This window comes from Quercus suber, unplaced genomic scaffold (genome assembly GCF_002906115.3).
Source record: "Quercus suber isolate HL8 unplaced genomic scaffold, Cork oak 2.0 scaffold_70, whole genome shotgun sequence".
NCBI classification, from domain to species: Eukaryota; Viridiplantae; Streptophyta; class Magnoliopsida; order Fagales; family Fagaceae; genus Quercus; species Quercus suber.
In genome coordinates this window covers 1,434,557-1,457,599 of record NW_027069535.1, presented here as the reverse complement: position 1 = coordinate 1,457,599, position 23,043 = coordinate 1,434,557, and the positions used below count along the sequence as shown (strand labels likewise).

General features: G+C 37.0%; 1 protein-coding gene and 1 long non-coding RNA gene across 5 annotated transcripts; both read left to right on the top strand.

Moving 5' to 3' along the window:
* The first annotated feature begins 12,792 nt into the window (after window positions 1-12,792).
* Window positions 12,793-14,538, top strand: LOC112029568 (probable sugar phosphate/phosphate translocator At1g12500). The gene has a single exon (XM_024062254.2). It carries the CDS (start codon window positions 13,345-13,347, stop codon window positions 14,410-14,412), a length of 1,068 nt encoding a protein of 355 aa, XP_023918022.1. The 5' UTR covers window positions 12,793-13,344; the 3' UTR covers window positions 14,413-14,538.
* Window positions 14,539-14,625: 87 nt separating this feature from the next.
* On the top strand, window positions 14,626-18,883 carry LOC112029569 (uncharacterized). Of its 4 annotated transcripts, none has more exons than XR_010628869.1 (3): window positions 14,626-15,517; window positions 16,563-16,712; window positions 18,655-18,883. It is a non-coding gene; the product is annotated as an uncharacterized LOC112029569 (long non-coding RNA). The 4 variants fall into 4 exon arrangements; XR_002884756.2 differs by having other exon boundaries at window positions 16,548-16,712; XR_002884755.2 differs by having other exon boundaries at window positions 14,626-15,528.
* Window positions 18,884-23,043: the final 4,160 nt, after the last annotated feature.

Here is a 23,043-nt window from a genome sequence, read left to right as displayed (position 1 = left end):
AAGTAATATTTATTGTAACGAGTGTGTAAATTACAAGTTTTTTATACAGAATTTTTTTATTGGAGTTTTTAAAGGGGTTGATTTCAAAACAATTCCAATCTTTTTCTTTAAAAAAATTATATAAAAAAAACGTGTAAAAATAGTTTAACCTAACCATTTTTATGCCAAAGCAATCTTACCTTTTAATTCAACGGAGAATGAACTTTAATGACTCAATCAATTCGCTCAAATTTAGCGGAAAAAAAAAAATCAATTCACTCAATCCTCTAATTCGACAACCTCAAATTTCAATATGACGTCAGCACTTGAGCTAGCATCAAGTTGCGTCAGGCCTTGATGCTCTAGAACCGGAGAGACATCAGCTGGATTTGAGTAACTTACTTCATGGTCTAGCTTCTAGAACCTCCAAGTCCACGACCCAAAAAAAGAAAAAAGAAATTGTAGTCCAAAACTGAGCCTAGCGAGAGCGATGGCCCCGGTTATAAATTTTCTGGGCTCTACGGACCACAATTTGAACCAAGGGTTTCAACTACTGCATTTTCGCACCTCTTTGTATAGTTGCAACATTGAAGATTAGGTAAACAAATAGGCTTTCAATGGGACAGGAGTGGGGAAATAGGGCCCGTTGGGCTTGAAATGAGCAATTATTCGTCAATAAGGAAATGCTAAGACTTACCCACCTGAGCAGGAACGCTGGGTCCATGCCCTCTTCTTCTTCTTTGACATTTGTTGATTTTTCTATTCATGGAAGATTCTTTATAGTGGGACATAAATCAGTTATAGTGAGGGTTTGGATACAGAGGCACGGCGCGTTTCCTTTCTGCGTTTTTTCTTTTTTTTTTTTTTTTTTTTTTCAGCCGCAGCTGTTGACTTTGGGGGACAAAATTACTGTGCGTATACTGTACGTGTATTGTTCACGTACTGTTCATGCAATATTTAATATTAAAAGTGGGTCCCACAATACTATTCACACATTTAAAAATTATTTTGCTACAATGTTTTCAGCAACAATCAGTTTTTATCAACTTTCAGCAACAATAAGTGCTATCCAAACGGACCCATAAACCCAAAAGCCTAATCCACTTTCAACAAACCCAAAAAATGAAAAGAAGTGGTTGAAGATAACGGTTATGTAGTGTCTGTTTGGTTGGGGGATTTTAGAGATGATAGAAACAGTAGGAAAATAGAGAGATTGAAATTTTCATTCATTTGGTACAAAATGAAAAATGGAGTCAAGGATGACTGCCATTTTTCACCCGTACCCATATAATTAGTGCCCGTTTGTTTTAACTTTTCCACCCAAAAAGCACGTTTTGAAAAAAGCCAACTAAAAAAGTCTGTTTGGTTAGTATAAAACGCAACTTTTTGGAATAAGTTGTGTTTTATACTTGTGAAGAGAACGCTCAAGGAATGAAAGGAGCTCTTCAGGTCCATTTTGTCAGAAGTCCATGTTTGTTTTGATATATTCGTTGAGGTGAGTTGGGGAATTACCAAATTACCCTTCAATAAAGGATCCTCATTACTCTCATCTCTTCTCTCTGCTCTGCCCTCATTGTGCTGCTACAAACACAACACCACCCAACTATCACCGGTCTACCACCACAATCAACAAAACTAACAAAACCCATTTCAACATTTGATAATCCAAACACAAAATCAACAAAACCAAACCAAAAATAATTCAAAATCAACACAAAACAACTTAAAATCAACTCAAACCCTATTAGAAAACTCATCCTAAACCCAACTCAAAATTAACCCAAAACAAAATCAACTCAAAATCAAACCCAAAATCCACAGAAAATCAACTCAAAATTAAACCATCAACTAAAAACCCATAACCCAAACCCAAAATCAAATACAAACCCAATGGTGGTAGAGACTTAAGGGATCTTCTCTCTTCCTTGTAGCTTTTGAACTGTCAAAAAAAAAAAAAAGAGAGAGAGCTATGCGGCAATTGGAATTTTCTGGAGGAAGTGGTAGGGAAAAAGGGGAAATAAGGAAAAAGGAAAAAGAAAAAGAAAAGTGGGAACGTTCTGGAGGTGGTAGGAAAAAAAAGAAAAAAAAAAGATAAAAAGGGGAACGTTCTGGGGGAAGATGAAAAGGGAAAGAAAGAATAAAGAAAAAAAGAAAAGAAAAGTGGAATGTTTTGGAGTGTTCGGGTAGGGAAAAAGGGGAAAGAAAGGAAAAAATAATAATAATTAGAAGGGTACGTGTGTGGAGGAGAAAAAAAGAGGTGAAAAAAAAAAAGGAAATATGGATGAAAAAAAAAAAGTAAAGAAATAAGGGAAAAATAAAATAAAGAATGAGAAATTAAAATTGAGAAATGCAATCACAATATTTTCACAATAAATCTTAAGTGATAGGTTATTATTAGTTAATATTGGTGAGAAAAAAAAAATTAGAAAGTTTTATTAAAAAAAAAATTAGAAAGTATTTTCACAATACTTTACATATACATTGTTCTTTTTGGTAATTTACCACTCAAACTGCCACTTTTATAAGTGTTAGCCAAACACTTAGCTTTTTCAAAAAACACTTTTTAACAATTTTTACCAAACACTTAGTTTTTGAAAAAAACACTTTTTCATTATACACTTTTTGAAAATTCCACTTTTATCAAAAAGCACTTTTTCAAAAAGCTCAACCAAAGTCACTCACAAGTTGAAGGAAAAATAAAGAAAGGAAACACAATTACAATTTTTTTTTTTGAAATGGGAATGAATTGTCATTAAACCAAATTAGAAGAGTTTACAGAGGTAGCCTGCACAGCAGGGCAGGAACAGCACATTACAACATATCCGAATGAAGAAAAGGGGCTACAAATGGAGGAGTAACACCTTTCTAGGTCTGCTGAGTTCTAGTTCTTCTGGCATTTTGAGCAAGTTCATGTGCCACCACGTTGAAGTTTCTGCTCAAGTGTTTGAAGAGACAAGTCTCAAAAGATTCAGTAGCCAGGAGGACACTCTAAATAATATGCCCAAAGCTGCTGCCTATGTCTTTTTCTTGGAAAGCTTGAATGGCATTCAAGGAATTTGACTCAATGATGCTCCGAGGAAGCTAGAGTTCCTGAGCAAAAAGAATACCCTACTCCACGGCCATAATTTTTGTGAGCTCAGCTGAGTAACAAACATGAAGGGGCTTAGAAAGAGCAACCACAACTTGACCCAAACAATCTCTAACGACAACACCCACACTTGAGGAGTTTTCCAAATCAGATGAAGCCCCATCAACATTAATTTTATGAATCCCAGGGGGAGGAGGAACCTAGCTGGTTGGGGGTGCTCTGGACTGGCTAGGATCCCATATGGCAGAGCAAGCAAAGTCATCAACGCTGTTTTTAGCAAGCTGCCATACCTGATTTGGAAGAAGTCCACAGCCCTCATGAACAATCTTATTTCTGTTATGCCAAATGGAACAAGCAGTAGAAAAGAAAAGCTCCAAGTCTTAGGGTGTTGCATGAGAAAAGATAGAAATTACAGAGTCAAGTAAAGTTTTTTTAATACCATGGGTGCTCAGTGGGTTCTCAGGCCATAGACACCAGACCGAAGATGAAAGGGCACAATGAAGAAGGGCATGGTCTAAGTTTTCAGCTTCAGTTCTACACACCGGGCAAGTCTTTGATTAAGAGATCCCCCTATGGTTTATAACCTCCATCGTGGGTAAATCGTTGACACATGCTCTCTAAGCAAAAATTTTGATTTTTGCTGGAAGCTTAAGGTGCCAAAGCTTTCTCCAAACCGGTTTGCAAGGGTCACCATTTGAGCATTCCTCACTCACACTTAACTCCAGCAAGTTGTAAGCTAAATGATAGGCACTTTTGATGGTGACAACCCCACTTTTATTCCTAATCCAAATTATCTTGTCTTTAGGGAGGTCATGGCTTAAGGGTATTTTCAGGATTGTTTCCGCTTCAAAAGGGAGGAAGGTATCCCTTGTAGTGTTCACTTTCCCCCACCTTGTTGTTGGATCAAGGAGGGAAGAAACCATAGGAACTTATAGGATGTCATTAAGAGGTGAAATGACCTTGTAGGTTGATAGGGTTGGCAACCATTAGTCGTCCCAAATATGGATTAGTTTCCCCTTACCCACTCTCCACCGGGTGCCCAACCGTAATACTTCAAGACTACTATGAATGCTTCTCCAAGAGTAAGATGGGGAGTTACCAAGCTGTGCATTTAGAATATCTCCGGTAGGGAAGTATCTAGTTTTAAGGACCCTTGCCACTAGAGAGTTAGGGTTTTGGAGGATTCTCCAAAGTTGCTTTGCAAGCATTGCCTTGTTGAAGGCCTGTAGGTTCCAGAAGCCCATACCACCACAAGCTTTCTATTTGCACATTGTTTTCCAACTAACCTAACACATTTTAGCTTTTTTCTGCTTTTGACCCCACCATAAGTGCCTCATCATGCTTTCGAATTCTTCACATAGGCTTTGGGGGAGGAGGAAGCAAGTATGTGGGCATTGCCTGAGCGACCGACTTGATGAAGACGTCTTTCCCACCCAAAGATAAAAGTTTTTCCTTCCAGCTAGCAAGCTTCTGCCCAATTCTCTCATTTAAGATAGCAAACACTTGCTTCTTCGATTTCCCAATAAAGGATGGGAGGCCCAGATACCTTGTATGTCTAGTATCTTGCATTGGGCCAAGGGTATTCAGAATCTCATCCTTAGCTTCCTGTGTTGTATTGGGACTGAATAAAATTGAGGACTTTTTCATATTTATTTTCTGACCCGAGGCTTCCTCATATTTTTGGAGTATATGCTTTAATTCCTGACTTTCCCTCACACTAGCTTTGCAGAAAAGGATGCTGTCGTTTGCAAAGAGGAGGTGTGACTCTTGGGCAACCACTGCTAATAGATATGCCTGTTAGAAGCTGATTTCGGGCGGCTCTATTAATGAGAGCAGAAAGCCTTTCAATACATATGAGAAAAAGGGTTGGGGAGAGGGGGTCCCCTTGTTGAAGCCCACGGGAAGGGATGATGTTACCACAGGTGGCCCCATTTATGATGACTAAGTATGAGACCGAAGAAATGCACCTCATAACAAGGTCAATCTATTTTGAGCTAAACCCCAATTTTTCCATGACCCCTTTTATGAAGCACCACTTGACCCTGTCAAAGGCCTTACTCATATCAAGTTTGGCAGCCATATATCTATCCCCCCTGCATTTTTGTGATTTAGAAAGTGCATTAACTTAAAAGACACAAGAACATTGTCAGTAATTAGCCTATCAGAGATGAAAGCACTTTGATTCTCAGAAATAATGTAAGGAAGAATGGCCTTGAATCTATTGGCAATCGTTTTAGATATGAGTTTGTAAACTACATTACATAGGCTTATGGATCGAAAGTCAGTCATTTTTTTGGGGTTATATACTTTAGGGATGAGTGCAATGTTGGTTTTGTTAAGACATGCCATAGACAAATTATTATTGTTAAGCACATTTAAAACCATATTAGTGATGCTACAACCCACAATACTCCAATATTTTTGATAGAAAATAGCAGACATACCATCAGGTCTAGGTGCTTTTGTGGGGTGGATTTGTTTTAGAGCAATGGCAACCTCCTCCCTAGTGAAGTTCCTGTTTAGGCCATCATTCATTTCTTCAAACACCCGAGTAGGAATGGCATCTATCACCTCCTCAATCCCCGATGAGGAAGCCGACGTATAAATGCTTTCAAAATAGCCAATGGTAGCTTGAGCAATGCTGTCCTTTTCCTCACACCAGCAGCCTTGATTATCCCAAATCCCCAATATGGTATTCTGCTTGCGTCTCTCAGAGGCATGGGCATGGAAGAAACTGGTATTCTTGTCACCTTCTTTGAGCCAATGTGCTTTTGCTTTTTGACCCCAGTAGATCTCCTCATCATCAAGGAGGTCATTGATTTCCCGTCTTAGGTAATTGATCTTCATGCACAGTGACCCTTCCTTATCTTGTAAGGTCAAGGAGTTCAAAGCGTTTCTTTTTCCTGTATCTTTTTTGGTATCTGGCCAAACACTTTTGAACTCCATTTTGTTAGCTCCACAGCACAGCCACTTAGGTTAGACATAACTCCTTCCAGGGTGCTAAGATTGAAATCCATCCCCCATGAGTTTTCAATAATGGTTTTGCATTCTGCATTCTTCGTCCACATCGCCTCAAAATGAAACCGCTTAGTACGGTTTTGGCGTTAGATAGTTGGTTCAAAAATAAGCAGAGCACAGTGGTCAGAAGTCGAATCAACCGGATGATGAGCTTTAACACCCCCAAATTTTTCAATCCATTCCAGGTTGGCAAAGGCTCTATCTAGTCTTAAATATATTCTGTTTTCCCCCCCTTGCATATTACACCAGGTAAAATCAGAGCCACAGTAGCCTAAATCCTGAAAAGCATAGTAGTCAACTACCCTCATAAACCCATCCATTTGTTGTTGAGATCGGATGGCCCCCCCTTGTTTTTCAGAATTAGATAATATTTCATTAAAATCTCCAAAACATAACCAAGGGAGATGTAATTGATTATTCAGGAAAGCTAATAAGTGCCAGGATTTGTACCTTCGGTGTGTCTCTGGGTGGCCGTAAAAACCTGTCAATCTCCATTTGAGGCTCTTCTCTGTGTCATTGATTACTGCATCTATGTGATTTGGAGAGTAACTCTTAATTTCCAGGTCAATCTCTCTAGCCCACAACATAGCTAAGCCCCCTTTTCTGCCTACACAGGGAATAATGAGACCATTTACCAGCCCAATTCTATTTTTCATTCTTTCCATTCTCCTATTTTTTGCTTTAGTCTCCATTAAAAACACTACTTTAGGATTCCATCGTCGCACCATATCGTGCAACGCTTGAACTGACCGAGGGTTCCCAAGTCCCCAACAGTTCCAACTTATGGGATTCATGGCTCCCGGCGGTGCTGCCTTGCAACCACCGCTGATCTCTCATCAGTTTTGGGTTAGTCCCTTATAGTTGCTAGCCGTTGCTTCTTCTTTGGAGTTTCTGGCTTCCCCTCTTCAAAAATTAATTTGCCCACTCTCTTAGAACCACTACTTAAAAATTGGACATCCTTACCTAGGCTTTTATTTTTCCCTTTCTCCCGTGCCATTCTTTTCCACTAGGCTTTTGCTTTTATTTTCCCATCTGACTCCTAGCCCGTGACCTCTAAGTTGCCTTCTTTTTCCATTTGGTCTACTGAGAGTTTGATTGGGCTATTAACTTCCATGTCTTGTTTTTCTATTTGGGCTTGCTGGCCCACTAGAGAAAGTGCATCATCAGTAACCAATTTCCCCAGCACATCACGTGAAAAATCAGATGGGGAGAGCTTAGTCAAGTCATGTGCATCCAACACACCAACAGTGGCTTGTTCCATCGGATCTAAGTGGGCAGGTGTGACACTCTGCTTTCTATCTCCCACGTTGACCTCATTACATTCAAAATTTTTTGAACCCAGATTTTTTCGATCACCTGTGCTACCTGTTAGCCCATCACCGCCGTCGGATACAGAAGCCAAGGAGAGCTTCGTTGCAGCGGCGGTAAACCCTTCATATCGGTCCTCACTACCTTCGTTGCGGTCACCGCTGCTGGTTGACTGTGATTCCTCCACTCCCATTTTTACATTTCCTTTAGCTCTGATCCAGTCACCATATTGCTTAGGGTTTTGTTGATTTGGGGGCTCTTTATAATGCTTCTCATCATGACCCAGCCTCCCACACCGAAAGCAAAAGGTTGGAAGCCTTTCATATCTAAAATTCACCCAAAATTTTTCACCTTCCACACTTGCAATTTTGCCCCCTCTTCTAAGAGGTTTTTCAAGTTGGAGATCCACTCTGATTCTCATAAATCTTGCTTGGTCCGACTGTCTTGCTCGTTGGTCTACTTCAATGAACTTCCTTATGTTATTCCCAAGCTCTTTCCCCACTTCACCTGACATGAGTTCAAAGGGAAGCCCTCAAATTTGGACCCAAAACGGAGAATGGCTAAAATTTATGTTTGTGGCTGAGAGCCCCCTTCGCCACCTGCATAGTAGCAACAAATTATTATCGAAATTCCATAGCCCGTTTTGCTCCACCCATTTCATTTGGTACTCTGATCTGAACTTGAACTGCATAATACTATTTCCCACATCCACGATCTGTAAATCTGAACCCATTTTCCACACCATCCTTAACGTGCTCTGGAGTTCTAGTTTATGTCCGCCAATAGACGACCGAATAGGATGAGAGAACATTCCTCCAAGAGATCTAACTTGCATCTTGTCTTGATGGAGATTTCCTCTTCTTCCTCTTTTGTGAGATGTAGATTTGACAAACCCTCCACCACCGTGTGGTCCATGGTAGTGTTGGGAGGAAAAAAGAGATGAACTCTCTAGAAAAAACCATTGCTGCAAACAAAAGGGAGAGAAAGCTCGACTGGGGAAGATGAAAGAGAAGGACTCCTACGTGGGAGAGAAAAAAGTTTGTAACACAATTACAATTTGTACCTTGTTTGATCTTAATATTCATTTGTTAATATAAGATACTATCGTGTCAAGAACTTTGTACTTTAATGGGAACTCTCTAGTATTTTTAATGAAGATGTTCATGAGGTTAAATCCTCATTTCCCAATTATTAAATTCAATATATATATATATATATTTTGTTGTAATAAAATTTTATAAATCTTTAGCATAATTTCTTATATAATAAGGCTATAATGGTAATTAAAACAAAATATTATTTTTTTTTTCGCTTCTTTCTCCCAAACAAATTAGTAAAGTTGTATACAATTTTTTTATTTATTATTTTATCTTCCCTTATTCTATTCTTTTTACTAAACATCGGAGAAAGAAAAAATAACGATCTTTTATTTCCTGTATTTTCCAATATCTCAACCAAATATAATATCTAAGTTTGTTAGACTTCAAACAAGGGCCTCATTGGCTTACTCCTAATAACATTGTTTATAATTTTATTTTAATTAGTAGTATACCTGTGCATAAAATTTATAAAACTGGACTCAAACTCATCAACTCACTCAAACACGAAAGAAAATTATGTGAATCTGGGTAAATAAATTTGTAACCCCATGTATCTGTAACAATGGTCGACCCAAAACTTAACCCATTGACACAAGTTGGGTATGGGTCTGACCAATTGATCCAACAAGTCAAAACACAAATTTGCCCTAAAATTTAGTTGGCATGATTTTCTCTGTGTAAGAATATTTTGGACCATCTTGAAGTAATTTTTCTTGAATGATTGTAGGTTTTATTAAATTTTGTTACACAACTTCTACTAATTGTGACATATTTTTTTGTGTATGGCTATAAGTGTCATTGGGTGTAGTAACGATTCTCATGTATTGTGAAATATATGTGTGTATATTGTATAAATCATATAAAACTATTTCATTGGGTCATCTAATTCATAAACATGTGAATTTATTTTGAACTTGTGTCAAAATTTTGAAATTCTATGGACCAAATAGGAAAATAAAATAATTTTAATTACTCCTTAGTGGCATGACCTTTGGTTGGCCACATTTAATTGGATTAACTCTCACGTAAATATAAGTTACATTTAAGTGGATTACAAAAGGGTGTAGTAGCCTCATTTGTGAAACTCATGAAAAATAGTACATCTCTTTCTCTCCACTATTCTCTCTAGTTTTTGAGTTTTGTCCTATAGTTCTTAGATTGTAGATATTGTGTGACTTGCTGTACTAGCAAGCACTACTATGAGCAATACCATAGCCTCACAAGCTCAAACATTGTTTGGAAGAAATTATGGAAAATCAAGGCCCCTGAAAGAGTAAATGTGCCTTTATGGAGAATCGGAGCAACCACCCTTCCCACCACTGAAAACCTTCAGAGGAAAATACCCAATCATAATCCATTGTGTGCCCTGTGCCACCAAGAAGCCGAATCTAGAGTCCTTCTATTCCTTAAATGTCCAACAGCTAGAGTCTTGTGATATTCTACTAGGGTTTTGAACCAGATGACCATCCTACTCCACTAGTGTAGATATCATCAAATTGCTCATTGACCCGCCAAAAGCTTATGCCCATCAGAAAACCAATGGCTCATTACTATTAATATGGCTGTAATCCTTGATAAAATTTGGCGGGTAAGAAATCACATAGTGCACCACGGGTGGGATAGTGGATATTCATGCCTCCATCAAACATATACATCAAAGCAGTGGCGGAGCTAGGATTTTAGTTTAGGGGGGGCAAGATCAAAAGACAATAATAAAAAAATAACCTAAAATTATTAATTGATATTAATAATGAAATTATAAACAAACAATAATTGTCATACAAAGCTTGTTAAAATTAAACAATTGTAAAACATCTAATTCATAGTTATTAATTGACAATCAATCATCAAAGTAAGAGATTAATCTATATACATAAAGTTTAGAAATCTAATTTGATTCCTCAAAATAAATTGAGAAAATAAATTTCAACTTTTCTCAATTCTTTTAATTATTAAAAATTTTGGATTTATGGTAGAGACTCAAATTTTGAAACTATGAAAATGGAAGAGATGAATTATAAAAAAGTAATGGACATTTTAATGTTTTAGTACCATACAAGACATTATTATTAGATAAGTGAAAAAAGAAAAAGATAAAAAGAGTTATAATTGGTCAAAAGTGTAAACAGCTTTAACAAGTTTTGTTTGGTGGCATTTATTTTGTGTCAGCTTGTTTAAAGTGGGAGGAATTGTTTTAGTAATACTATAAAATCTCACAATATTTTTACAATAAATTAAGGTATTAGTACATCATTGGTCAAAATAAAATAAAATAAATTATTCTGAAATTCATTTCAACTAAAAATAAGAATAGTGTGAAAATATTGTGAGATTTTGTTGTGTCTCTAGACTTTTTCAATTGGAAGATTTGTTATTTTATTATTTATTTCATATCATGTACTATTGGTTTAGCGAAACTATTTCTTTGTTTTTATATTCTGTCAGGAGCTAAATCAACTTTACATAAGCATGTATAATGGACATTTTAGGTGGAGTCAGGGGGGCAGGTGCCCCCTCTCGCCCCCCCTCTGGCTCCGCCCCTGCATCAAAGCATTGCAAAGTTCTCTCAATAAGCACCATCAGCTACTCACCCCTCATGCAACATTGTTGTTCACTCTTCCAAGTGGCACGCACCTTCCCTTGGACGCATAAAGCTTAACATTGATGCTGCCACAACCAAGAATAGCAATGCAATTGTTGTTGTTGCTAGGGACTACAGAGGTGAAGTCTAGAAGATTTGGGCAAGAACTATTCCTACATGCTCCCCCTTAGATCAGAAGCAATAACCATACTTTGGGTCGTCTAGCTTGCTAAGGATGAAAATTGGCCCCACATTTTCATTGTGGGAGATGTGAAAAATTGTTTTTTGATCCTTTATCCTTCTCACCAACCACCCCAGATTGGTCTATCAGCAACACCATTAGTAGCATTCTTAGTCTAAAAGAGTCTTTTTTTTATTTGTTCTTTTAGTTGGGTCAAGAGAGAATGTAACGCAAGAGCACATGTTGCTGCTAAACTCTCACTTTCTAATTTCCAGTCATTTTGTTTCAATAATTTCAGCATTCCACAGAGAGATTGGCTCCATTGCGAAGGCTCTGCACGCCATTGAGAGATTGGCTCATGTCGCTCCAAGCACCGGCGATCTGCACGGACTCAACGGCGGCGATGGACCAAAATCTACTTTTGGTTTTTGGACCTTGCGTCAGAGACTCGACACCAGAGATTTCCACACAGACGCTGCGCTCACCATCCCAATTGTCTCAGCTGAGTTCGTATCTGAGAAAGTGTGAGTTTAGATTTGGTGCATGATGCTCAACGCCATGTAGTATCTAAGAAAGAGAGGAAAGGGAGTGAGAGATAGAGAAAGACAGAGAGAGATGAGAGATAAGAGAGAAAAGTATGAATAAAATATTAATATTATTTTTGGCATAGTGCTACAGTGCCATCCTACATGTAAGATGGCATTGTAACACTGTGCCAAAAAAATTTGCACTTTCCCACTTTTAGCCTTCCGACTGCTGAGCATATTTTGGACCTAAATGCCAAATGTTTTGACATTTCCAAGGCCGGCTGGGATGCTTTAACAGGCTAATAAAGACAGTCTTCTTTAACCAATTAGATGCTCCTCCTCTCCTCTACATAGATTATATTGGTCAATTTATCTTACTGCAGAATGAATTATATATGTTTCGAATTCAGTCTCTTTTTGAAGTGTAAATCACATAAGTAAGACCTTCCAACTTTCTTCCTCACCCTTTATCAAAGTGGGCTTCTTTTTGAAATTTTAGGGGAAACATCCCAGTCTCTTCTGTTCCTAACTTTTATTAAGAAGGGAGAAGGTGGTGTTTCCTCTTCTTTTGCTTAATTTATTAATAAAAAAACAATTAGGCCCTTGATTTGTGTTGTGAGATGCGAACATGATTCAAGGATGTGACAGCAACTTCATAATATATTAATCACTACTATCAAACTAGAGAAAGGGATTGAAGACGACATCCTTCCGTTCCGTATGTACTCAATTACGCTACCACCTTAAATGGAAACCCATATGGATGGATCTCATTCTCATATTTCTAATTCTGAAAATAAAAAAATTATGCATTATAAACTTATAGAAAGAGTTGCTAAGTTTAAAGATTTTCGAGATCTTTTACCATAATTTTAATGTCGAGAGTTGCGGATCAAAAAATGACTTGCGGATCAAAGAAAGCCCACGGGGTCATACATAACATGGTTCAACCTAAAAGTCATACTAGCAAAGATATTTCCAAATCTAATTCCCATTAAAATCTTTCCAAGATTTTCTGAGTCATACTGTTTTTGATTCCCTCTAGTCTCAAGTCTTAACCTCCAAATCAGATTCCACCCAGATTCTGGTAATAATAAACCAATCAAAAAACAAAACTTTTCAAAGCCCAGATTTTACTCTCTCATCCCATTGGCTACTACAGTCAACACCCACACGTGTAGACCATGCGCTGTACAGTGTATTTTTTTACTATCAGTAAAAAAAATTAAATTAAGGGTAAAAATTCCTAGTCAGAACGTAGTACTTCAACAAAAGGATTCATCTTCCAACACCGACACTCTAACTTAAGCTCTCTACCTTCAGCTCGCTTCCCTATATATTTGTTTATTCCATCCATGCCCCATCCTAATCCAACGGCTCCCACTACTCCTCCACTCCAAATCTAAATCTCCACCCTCCGATTAGATCCACACACATTCGTTATCTATGTTATCCCCATCTCCCCCACTCCCTCAGATCTAAGCCACCATTCCCTCTCTTTATCTCTCACGCAAAGGAAGGGGCAAAGTTGGAAGATTAATTACCATTTTGTCCTTTCGGCAATGGTGGAGGCACAGACATGGACGACGCGGCGAATGAGCAACCCGAGACTCGACACAACGGCGAACGACCAAGTCCTCGACATTCCGGCGACTCCGCCGGGCGACGTACGGAACAACAACGCCTACACCGGCGGATCCTACTTCTCGCCGACGGTAACGACGGCTCTGATCATAGCGTCGTGGTACTTATCCAACATCGGAGTTCTCCTCCTCAACAAGTACCTCCTCAGCTTCTACGGCTTCAAGTACCCGATCTTCCTCACCATGCTCCACATGATCGCCTGCGCCGCCTACAGCTACGCCTCGATCAACTTCCTCGAAATCGTGCCGCTCCAACACATCCACTCCAAACGGCAGTTCTTCAAGATCCTCGCACTCTCCGCCATTTTCTGCTTCTCCGTCGTCTGCGGCAACACGTCGCTGCGCTACCTCCCGGTGTCGTTCAACCAAGCGATCGGCGCAACGACGCCGTTCTTCACCGCCGTCTTTGCCTTCATCATCACGTGCAAGAAGGAGACCGGGGAGGTCTACCTCGCTCTCCTACCTGTCGTTTTCGGAATCGTCGTAGCCAGCAACAGTGAGCCTCTCTTTCACCTATTCGGCTTCTTAATCTGCGTGGGGTCCACAGCTGGACGCGCTTTGAAGTCCGTAGTTCAAGGGATTCTGTTAACCTCCGAAGCCGAAAAGCTACATTCGATGAACCTTCTCTTATATATGGCCCCAATGGCCGCGCTAATTCTGTTACCGTTCACGCTCTACATTGAGGGAAACGTGGCGGCGGTTACGCTCGAGAAGGCGCGTGGGGACCGTTTTATAGTTTTCCTTCTGATTGGGAATGCCACGGTGGCGTATTTGGTGAATTTGACCAACTTCTTGGTGACCAAGCACACGAGTGCTTTGACGTTACAGGTTTTGGGGAATGCTAAAGCAGCTGTTGCGGCAGTTGTGTCCGTTTTGATATTCAAGAACCCCGTTAACGTTATGGGAATAACGGGCTTCGCGGTTACAATTATGGGTGTGGTGCTCTATAGCGAGGCCAAGAAACGGTCAAAGGTCACTACCCATTGAGGGAAAAAAAAAAATCTTTTTCATTTTCATTTCCGATAAACACGCTTCTTTTTATTTTTATTTTTATTTTTATTTTTATTTTATATAAAATTGTTTATCGTTTAAAAAAAAAAAACTTTGAATTCATGGAATTGTTGGTACTGTATAGGATAGTGGAGAAAGGGAAAGAGGGAATTTTGATTTTTTTTTTTTTTTTGGGGGGGTGGGGGGGGGGGGTTGTTTATTCTCTATTTTTGGGGGCTTTTAATTGGTGGGGGCAGTTAGTTGTTAGAGAATATAAGAAGAATTCTCTCATTTTTTTACTTTCTCCCTGTGTGTAAGCATTTTGAGAACGTAGAAGACTGGATTCAGATATCAATTTTAGATGTACTATTTTTTGTGAGGAGGAAAACTCTCTCATACAACTATTTGGTTAAAAAAATATTTCTGTCTTTTGACCATCATTTTGCCTCACATATTGTCTGTATATATGTTGGTTCTGTCCGTTTCACTTTTTGCTTCTTTGCTGGCATTGGTTATATTGGTTCTGTCTTTACCTGGATGCAAATTTCTACTTAGTATGAACTGGATTTACGAAACACAAAAGATTGAATCTTGTCGGATTTATATTGATTAGCATTAAATGATTGATGGGCAATCTGGTTTTTATCAGAATAGTAGAAGAGACCATTTTAACTTTTAATGGTTGTTGGATCCCAAATTTATTTTCCAAGGAAACTGAGGTTACTGCCTTTTGCTTTGCTGTTATTAAGTTTTGATTTGCTTCTCAAATGTGTTGCAATTGTTGCTTAGTACTTCGATCTCAATTGTTTATGTCTTTGGGAGTAGGAGATAATCATAATGCATAAGACAACATAATATGACTTGTTGGCTAGATTATCAGTGGCTTTTAAGGGAATTCTTTGATGCTTTGATTTCTAGCTCTTCAGGCGAAGGTTTTAGACTTACTCTGTCACATAGGGTGTGTTGTGTTGTTAATGAAAAGACTGATAAAATTTTGCAAGGAAATGATTCAAGAGAGAGGGATTATTTTGAGCAGTATACCAACAAGGCCTTAATCTTGGAACTTTGGAGTCAGCTATGGATCCTCAACAAACTATTTGAGGTCAGCCATATGTATGTTTCTCTGTCATTCTATCATATCCAGAATCGTATTCTTTGTTACTTCCTTAATTAATGTCTTTTTTTTCTTTTACACACACACACACACTACTTCTGCCGGTAATACTACTGAATCATTTTGAGCATTATAAAGTCTCAAAAAATAAGTACCGTGAAATTCAACAACCTTGGGTGGGAAATCAATTCAAATAGAATTAGTTTCATGCTGTGTTTAAAGTTTGGGATGAGGATTTTACATTTGTTAGAAGGGAAGATGGGAAGAAGCCAAACTATTTATTTGCTAATCACATCATAATTTGGTATTACTTGCTGGGAGAAGAAATGCATGAAAGTTGGTTTTCTAGTGAATTTGAAATCACTTGTGCTTGTGAAAAGCATTGCTTATTGTGGGAGCCATGAAGTAGTAAAAGCAAGCTCATTTGATGAGGATTTTTTTCTTCCTCATTTTATTTGTATTTATATTTGTTTATTTTTCATTTGTTCTAGAGGCAAGGATTTAATTTTTATCCAAATTCAGTGTGTTTGGAACCTTCTAGTTTCCGGAAGCACGGTTTTTATCAAAAGATATAGTCTTTGGTAACTTTTATCTTAAATGTAAGACAAAACTATAAGCTAGCTTATTCTAAAAATAAATAAATAAAACTAGTTTTGTTTTTTTTTTTTGTTTTTAAAGCTGAGACGAAAGGCCAGGAGCTTCCAAATAGACTTTTAATCATTTGTATTAGCATACCACCAGGCCTGGCCACAGGGTTTTTTGTTATTATGTGTTGGCTATGATTTTAAGTGCATTATAGCTTCTATTATTGTTCTTGTTCTTCACCTTTTCCCTTTTCTTTGTGGCTGTCGTTATCTTGGGTTATGTTATATTTTTCCTGTTAGCACAAGCTGCACAACTTCTGTTTTACGTCGAGTCAAAAGAGATTTTGAGTTGATTAAACGTCATTGAGAATCATTGTAATGGTAGTAAAAAGATTTTTCCACCTATAGCTAATGAGAATGATCTAAATCTCCAGTAAATTTTGTATCAGCAAAAAGTTGACGTCCAACATCTTCATGCCCTACATGCCTCCTTTTTTCTACTGGGGACATTTCTGAATATGGGCATTGGTGGTGGAATGATTGATCAAGTTGCAACTATCTGTCTGTACTCTGTACCAATCTGCACCCGGTGTGTGTCGGTAAGGATTAACTTGAAGGTGACATATTTCCCATGCAGTTTAAGCCAGAGATATCTCATTGTTGGTCAAAATAATCACGTTGGTTGCTAATAGACATGCTATATTTGGTGCAATGCATTTGCTGTGCTGTTGTGTGAGTTTTCTCTTTGTGCATCTGTCTGCATCAGAGACTGGGACGTGTAGATATGCCCTTTGTTTAAATTTTGGTGGTTGTTGAAATTTTTTTCTCAGCCTAGCTAGCTTGAATTCTATTTATTGCGTTTGTTGGAGTGTTGGACAGTAAGATGTAATGTTTGGTAAAACTCAGCTTTCTCAAAGGTTAACTTAGGGCATGTTTGGATGTTTAAAAAAGGAGGGGGAGTAGAGTAGAGGGAGGGAGAGTAATGCAATTATCTTGTTTGGAAGTTTTTTAAAGAATGAGGGGGAAGGGTTTGGAAGAATTTGGAGGGGTTTGGACTCCCTTTAGCCCCCAATTTTAATTCCCCCAAATTGGAGAGATTTGGAGGGGGAGTAGAGTACATAAACTATTGACCAAGTAAATTACTTAATTTACCCTTATTATATTAACAAAATTACACAAGGGGAATGGCTAATTACTCCCTTCCTCCTTACTAATTTTAAAAACATCCAAATAAGGTGGAGGTGAATCATTCTCCTCTACTCTCCTCCCCCCTACTCCCCTTCCCTCTACTCCCCTCTACTCTCCTCCCTCTCTAAACTTCCAAACAAGCCATTAATGAAATTAATTAATTCGGAAGGGATTCTGTCACTATTTTTTTGGGGGTAAAAGCTTGGGATTGCGATCGGCTCACATGTATCGTCAAGCTCAAGGTAGAGCTTGTCAAACGTCTCAAATTAGTCACCATTTTCATCAGAAGGAACTTCATTCATTGTTTTTCTTCTTGTTAGTTTCTTCCTCTTCTTATTTCTTCGTTCTTTTTTTTTTGGCTCAGTCGTGATTCTCCATATTCTATAAGCTTTTGTTTCTATTATTATTATTATTATTATTATTTAAAAAATGGTGTCTTTTTGGCCCTAAGCAATTCTCAATACGTAGTTGAAAGTTGAAACCTGATAATGATTCGTGAGCTTAATAACTCCGAAAAAAAAAGTGAGCCTAATAGAGATGTTCAATCTAGTTTAATGTAACATACCAAAATCGTGTTCTAGGGTTGCCCTTATACTTGACTTGCAAAACCCTATAACCGTGCATCAGCTGAAACAAAAACACAGGGCAGAATTTGCACGAATCTCAATCAGTTGAGATTTTGGTTCAGTCGGTTGAGATAAGCTAAATCTCAATTGGTCAAACTAGAATCGAATGGAAGTCAAGATTTCATAAATTTTAGGTCTTTTTACGACTTGAACCTTGGCTTGTGTCTTGAACTTGAACTCGGCTTCAAATACACTCAAGATACTCTTAAGATTCTAAATTTTGATTGCACAAGGTGACAATTTGCCAACCTCATCCTATGGACCCAACATAAACATTTCAAGCATGAAGCATGGTAGACTAGCGATTTGATTATAGAGATGTTTGATTGGTTGTTACTTCTAGAAGAAATAGAAGAAATATATAAATGACATTAATTTTTCTTCTTAGTTCATGATGTACGGGAAACTTTTAAGTCTCTTAAAATAAAACGATATGATAATTTATTCTCTCACACATGAAAAGAAGAGTTTTGTAGCTTAACTGATTAGCACCTCCTAGTGTTTTCAAATGAAACATTTAGAGGAGAGATAGAATTGATAGGATTGAAACCCGTGACATTTTGTATCCAAAACAAAGGTGCTACCAAGCTATACTACATCCCTTTTAATTGGTCTATTGTCGTCATTGAAGGGATGGAATTTTTCTTATGTTATATGAATGCTGAATATTTAATGATTAAAAAATTCTCGCCTTCACTTGATTTAAGATCTCTCAACCTATGTACAGGGCTGGGCGGACAATTTCTTCGCAAGACTTGCCTGTGAGTAGAATTGTCCCTGCAGGTGGCAAGAGCTTACCCTACCAATTATGTTTTGAACAGAGGCCAAGAGCAGCAGATATGCTAGCGCAAAACGTCTAAACTTTGTAGGTCCAAGGTTTCCACATGAACCACATCAATATCCTATAGGCCACCAGGTCCAAAATTAAGTTTGAGTTGATGTATACCCATCCAAAAAAAAAAAAAAAAAAAATAGTCTCTTAAAATAAAACGATATGATAATTTATTCTCTCACACATGAAAAGAAGAGTTTTGTAGCTTAACTGATTAGCACCTCCTAGTGTTTTCAAATGAAACATTTAGAGGAGAGATAGAATTGATAGGATTGAAACCCGTGACATTTTGTATCCAAAACAAAGGTGCTACCAAGCTATACTACATCCCTTTTAATTGGTCTATTGTCGTCATTGAAGGGATGGAATTTTTCTTATGTTATATGAATGCTGAATATTTAATGATTAAAAAATTCTCGCCTTCACTTGATTTAAGATCTCTCAACCTATATACAGGGCTGGGCGGACAATTTCTTCGCAAGACTTGCCTGTGAGTAGAATTGTCCCTGCAGGTGGCAAGAGCTTACCCTACCAATTATGTTTTGAACAGAGGCCAAGAGCAGCAGATATGCTAGCGCAAAACGTCTAAACTTTGTAGGTCCAAGGTTTCCACATGAACCACATCAATATCCTATAGGCCACCAGGTCCAAAATTAAGTTTGAGTTGATGTATACCCATCCAAAAAAAAAAAAAAAAAAAAGTTTTGAGTTGATGTATAAAAATTCTAAAAAGTTTATTAAATGTCATTTGACTCATTGCCTAAGCTGCGTGGAAATTTAACTTGTGTCGTGTGCTAAACTTGTACTATAGATTGCAATCGGCTTATTTAATTAAATAGACTCGCTACACGTGTTTTGCGCGTGTAATAATACTCTTTTTTATATACTATTTGGTTTTTTTGGTTTAGTGTTACAATGTTTAAAAGTGATACACAAATAACTATGCGTATATTTTTTTTTAAGAAAAAGGTAAGGTAATATTAAATAATGTTTAAGAATGAGATAGAAAACAGCAAGAAGTTGAAACCCAATGAGACATTTGAATTTATTGATTGTGATAAGAATTGTGATAAGTAAAAAAAAAAATTAACAAAAAAATAACAAAAGAAAGACGATATACATTAGATGGATGGAGATTTGGATGATAAAATTTTTGGAATTTTTTAAAGAATTAAAAAAAAATCCATAGAAATTTTGAGATAAGAATGAGTAGTTTTTACATGACGTAGTAGGTTTTTTTTTTTGTTTTTTGTTTTTATTTTTTATTTTTATTTTTATTTTTAATTAAGATAACTAAAGTATTTGAATACAGATAGATAATAAATACAAATATGAATCAGACATTTGAATATTAATGGATGAGAATTATGGTTTTTTTTTTTTTTGGGTACATGAGATAGTATTACTCTTTTAACATTTTTTGGAAGTAATAATTTTATATATTTTTTTATAAACATAATTAAAGTATTTGAATTCAAATAGATAACAAATACAAATAGGAATGAAACATATGAATACAAATGAGTGGTGAGGATAATGGTTTTTTTTTTTTTCCTTGAGATAGTATTACTGTTTTAACTAAAGAGTATGTCATTTCAGAATTTGTATAATGATATTTTGGTATGTCAAAAATTAAAGACGAAACAGGAGAATCATTTTATTAATAGTACAGAAGATATTAAAAACCTATGTGGGGCTTGATAATCTGACAACCCCGGCCCATCTTATATCCGGCCCAAGGCCCATGCTGAGGATCAAGGAATGTCCGAGAAGGAACACAGGTAGCCCAAGTTGCCAGGAAACATCGCCGAGGATGATGTTGTCTTCGGCCAGCCGAGACCGTTGGGAGAAGAAGTAATCAGCCACCAGGAACAGCCTTCTTGAGCATCCAAAGAGAAAGGGCAAGTGCAACGTGTCAGCCATGGAAGCATGGTGGAGGAGCAGGTCTAGGACGAATTGTAACCTCCACATTAAATGCCCACAACTAACGTTCTAGCCGCATTAATGAGAAGATGACCCCTGAACAGCGCTGCCTTTGTTGCCGCAACCCACAGGAAGGATGGAAAGGCAGCTGATGGGACAAGCACTCAAATAGCGGCCTGGTTGATCAACAAATATAAGGCTAGGATCAGTTGAGGGGGAATATATAATATAAAGAATCCCTCTAGATGAAGTAGGGGGAAAAAAGAGGAGAAAGAATACGGTAGCAACCGGTATTCTCCCAGAAACTCTTGTAACCAATCACGAAGGAAGTAATAAGAACCGCAAGCTCCTGAGAGAAGAGCTGATGAGCACCATTGCGTATTTTAACCCACGTTCATGCCATTCAATCCACGCGCAACCAGGCCTAGCTGTTGCATTCCTCGCTAGGGCCTAGTTCTTGAACCCGCTCTCTACAAATTCATTATAATGGGCCAACCGGGCTTGAGTCTACTTTAACAGTAGAAGTGCTCAAATTCGGTCCCTACAACCTAGTATTACAAAGTTTCTCAAGAAAGAAAACAACAACAACATAGTATTACAAACCAATAGTTCCAGAAACTGCAAATTGGACATTTATTACACTCCAAGACCATAACAATGAATGTTACTAAGAAATTCCAATATCAAACCATGACCATCATGAGAATCATTTTGGTTTTAATTCTTAATGAACCTTTTTTATATAATAAAATCAATTTTTTGAATGTTTACTACATTTTTTAAATAACTTATGAAAAATCAATCAGTATGAAAATCTATTGAAATGACACATCTAATTAGTAATTAAGTACTTAAAAATTCATGTTTTTCTAATTTGCTTCCAACACATTTGAAACTACTTTAAGGACATTTAAAGTTACTTCAAACTATTTGAAAGTAATCTGAACTGAACGTCAATGGAAAATTTGCGATGTTTAAAAAATTAGATGTGTCTTTTCAATTTAGATTTTCATACTAATTTATTTTTCAGAACTTATTTGAAAATTTTAATAAGCATAAGAATTAGCAATGATTAGCAGCATTATCAGTTAAGGCTTTTTTTTTTTTTTCATAAATTCCTAATAAAGAAAGATAAATGATAATATTTTTTAGATTTTATTTATATTTTTTTTTTTTTCATAAATTCCTAATAAAGAAAGATAAATGATAATATTTTTTAGATTTTATTTATATTTTAATTAATTATTAAGAGTTTTTTTTTTTAAATTATAAAAATAAAAAATAAAAAATAAAGAAGAAGAAGAAGAAGAAGAAGAAGAAGAATAAACCTCACATGATTTTTTTTTTTTTTAATTTTCCTTCTTAAAGGAAAATAAAAAATTGCTTTAAGTGGATATCTATGATACCACTTAAGTCACATTTAAGGGGAAATCACAACTTCTTATCTGTGATTTGCCTGAAATTTAACTTGTCTACTTGTAATTTGAAATTTAACATTTTACTCACCTGAGATTTGACTGAAATTTAAGTTGCTAACTTGTGGTTTGAAATCACGTGATGCAAATGTTCCGCTGAATTCTTTTCTTTTTTGTGTTTTTTGAGGAGAAAAATATAAAAGCTGAGTAAAATTATATATTTAGCTATATTTTTAATATTAATGAGTTACAAAACACTAACTGAGTAAATCTTAGGTGGGTAAAATGTCAAATTTCAAATTACATGTGGATAACTTAAATTTTAAGCAAATCACATATGGATAAGTTATAATTTACCCCCACATTTAATCATTTATCTACCCTCAAAGAATGCATCCAAACATGCTACAATAACATCCCATCCCTCTCGCTCTCTTTTCCTGTTCTTTCTCTACATGTTGTCGTTTTAGATTTTTTTTTTCTTGGTTATATAGATAGTGGGGAACAGGGGAAAGGGTCGAAGGGAAGGTGGGGTTGATGTTTTGGATTAAAGAATAGCAAAACAGTAACAAGCCACAATGTGTAGCATACAACAGTGGCTTAGGATAGTTAGATTTGTGCATGAAGGGGTCTCCCGAACCACACGTGAATTGTCGAAAGATCACTCTCTTTCTCCCTCTTGTGCATGGCACAATTTGCTCTTCCAATCTTCTTCGGAGTTGGTCTCAAAGCTTTAATATAGTGCTAAGCTCCGAAGCCACAGAACCTTAATTTGATACCGTCTCACGGATATCCTTCCAAACATAACTTTTATTCGATAAAGTATTGGCTCCCATTTCATCTAACAAATAATCAACCACCTAATAAAACCTACTTCTTTTCCACTTCTCGTGAAGCATCCCACGATTTGAGACAAACAACTTGTAAAAAATATCATATATCAACT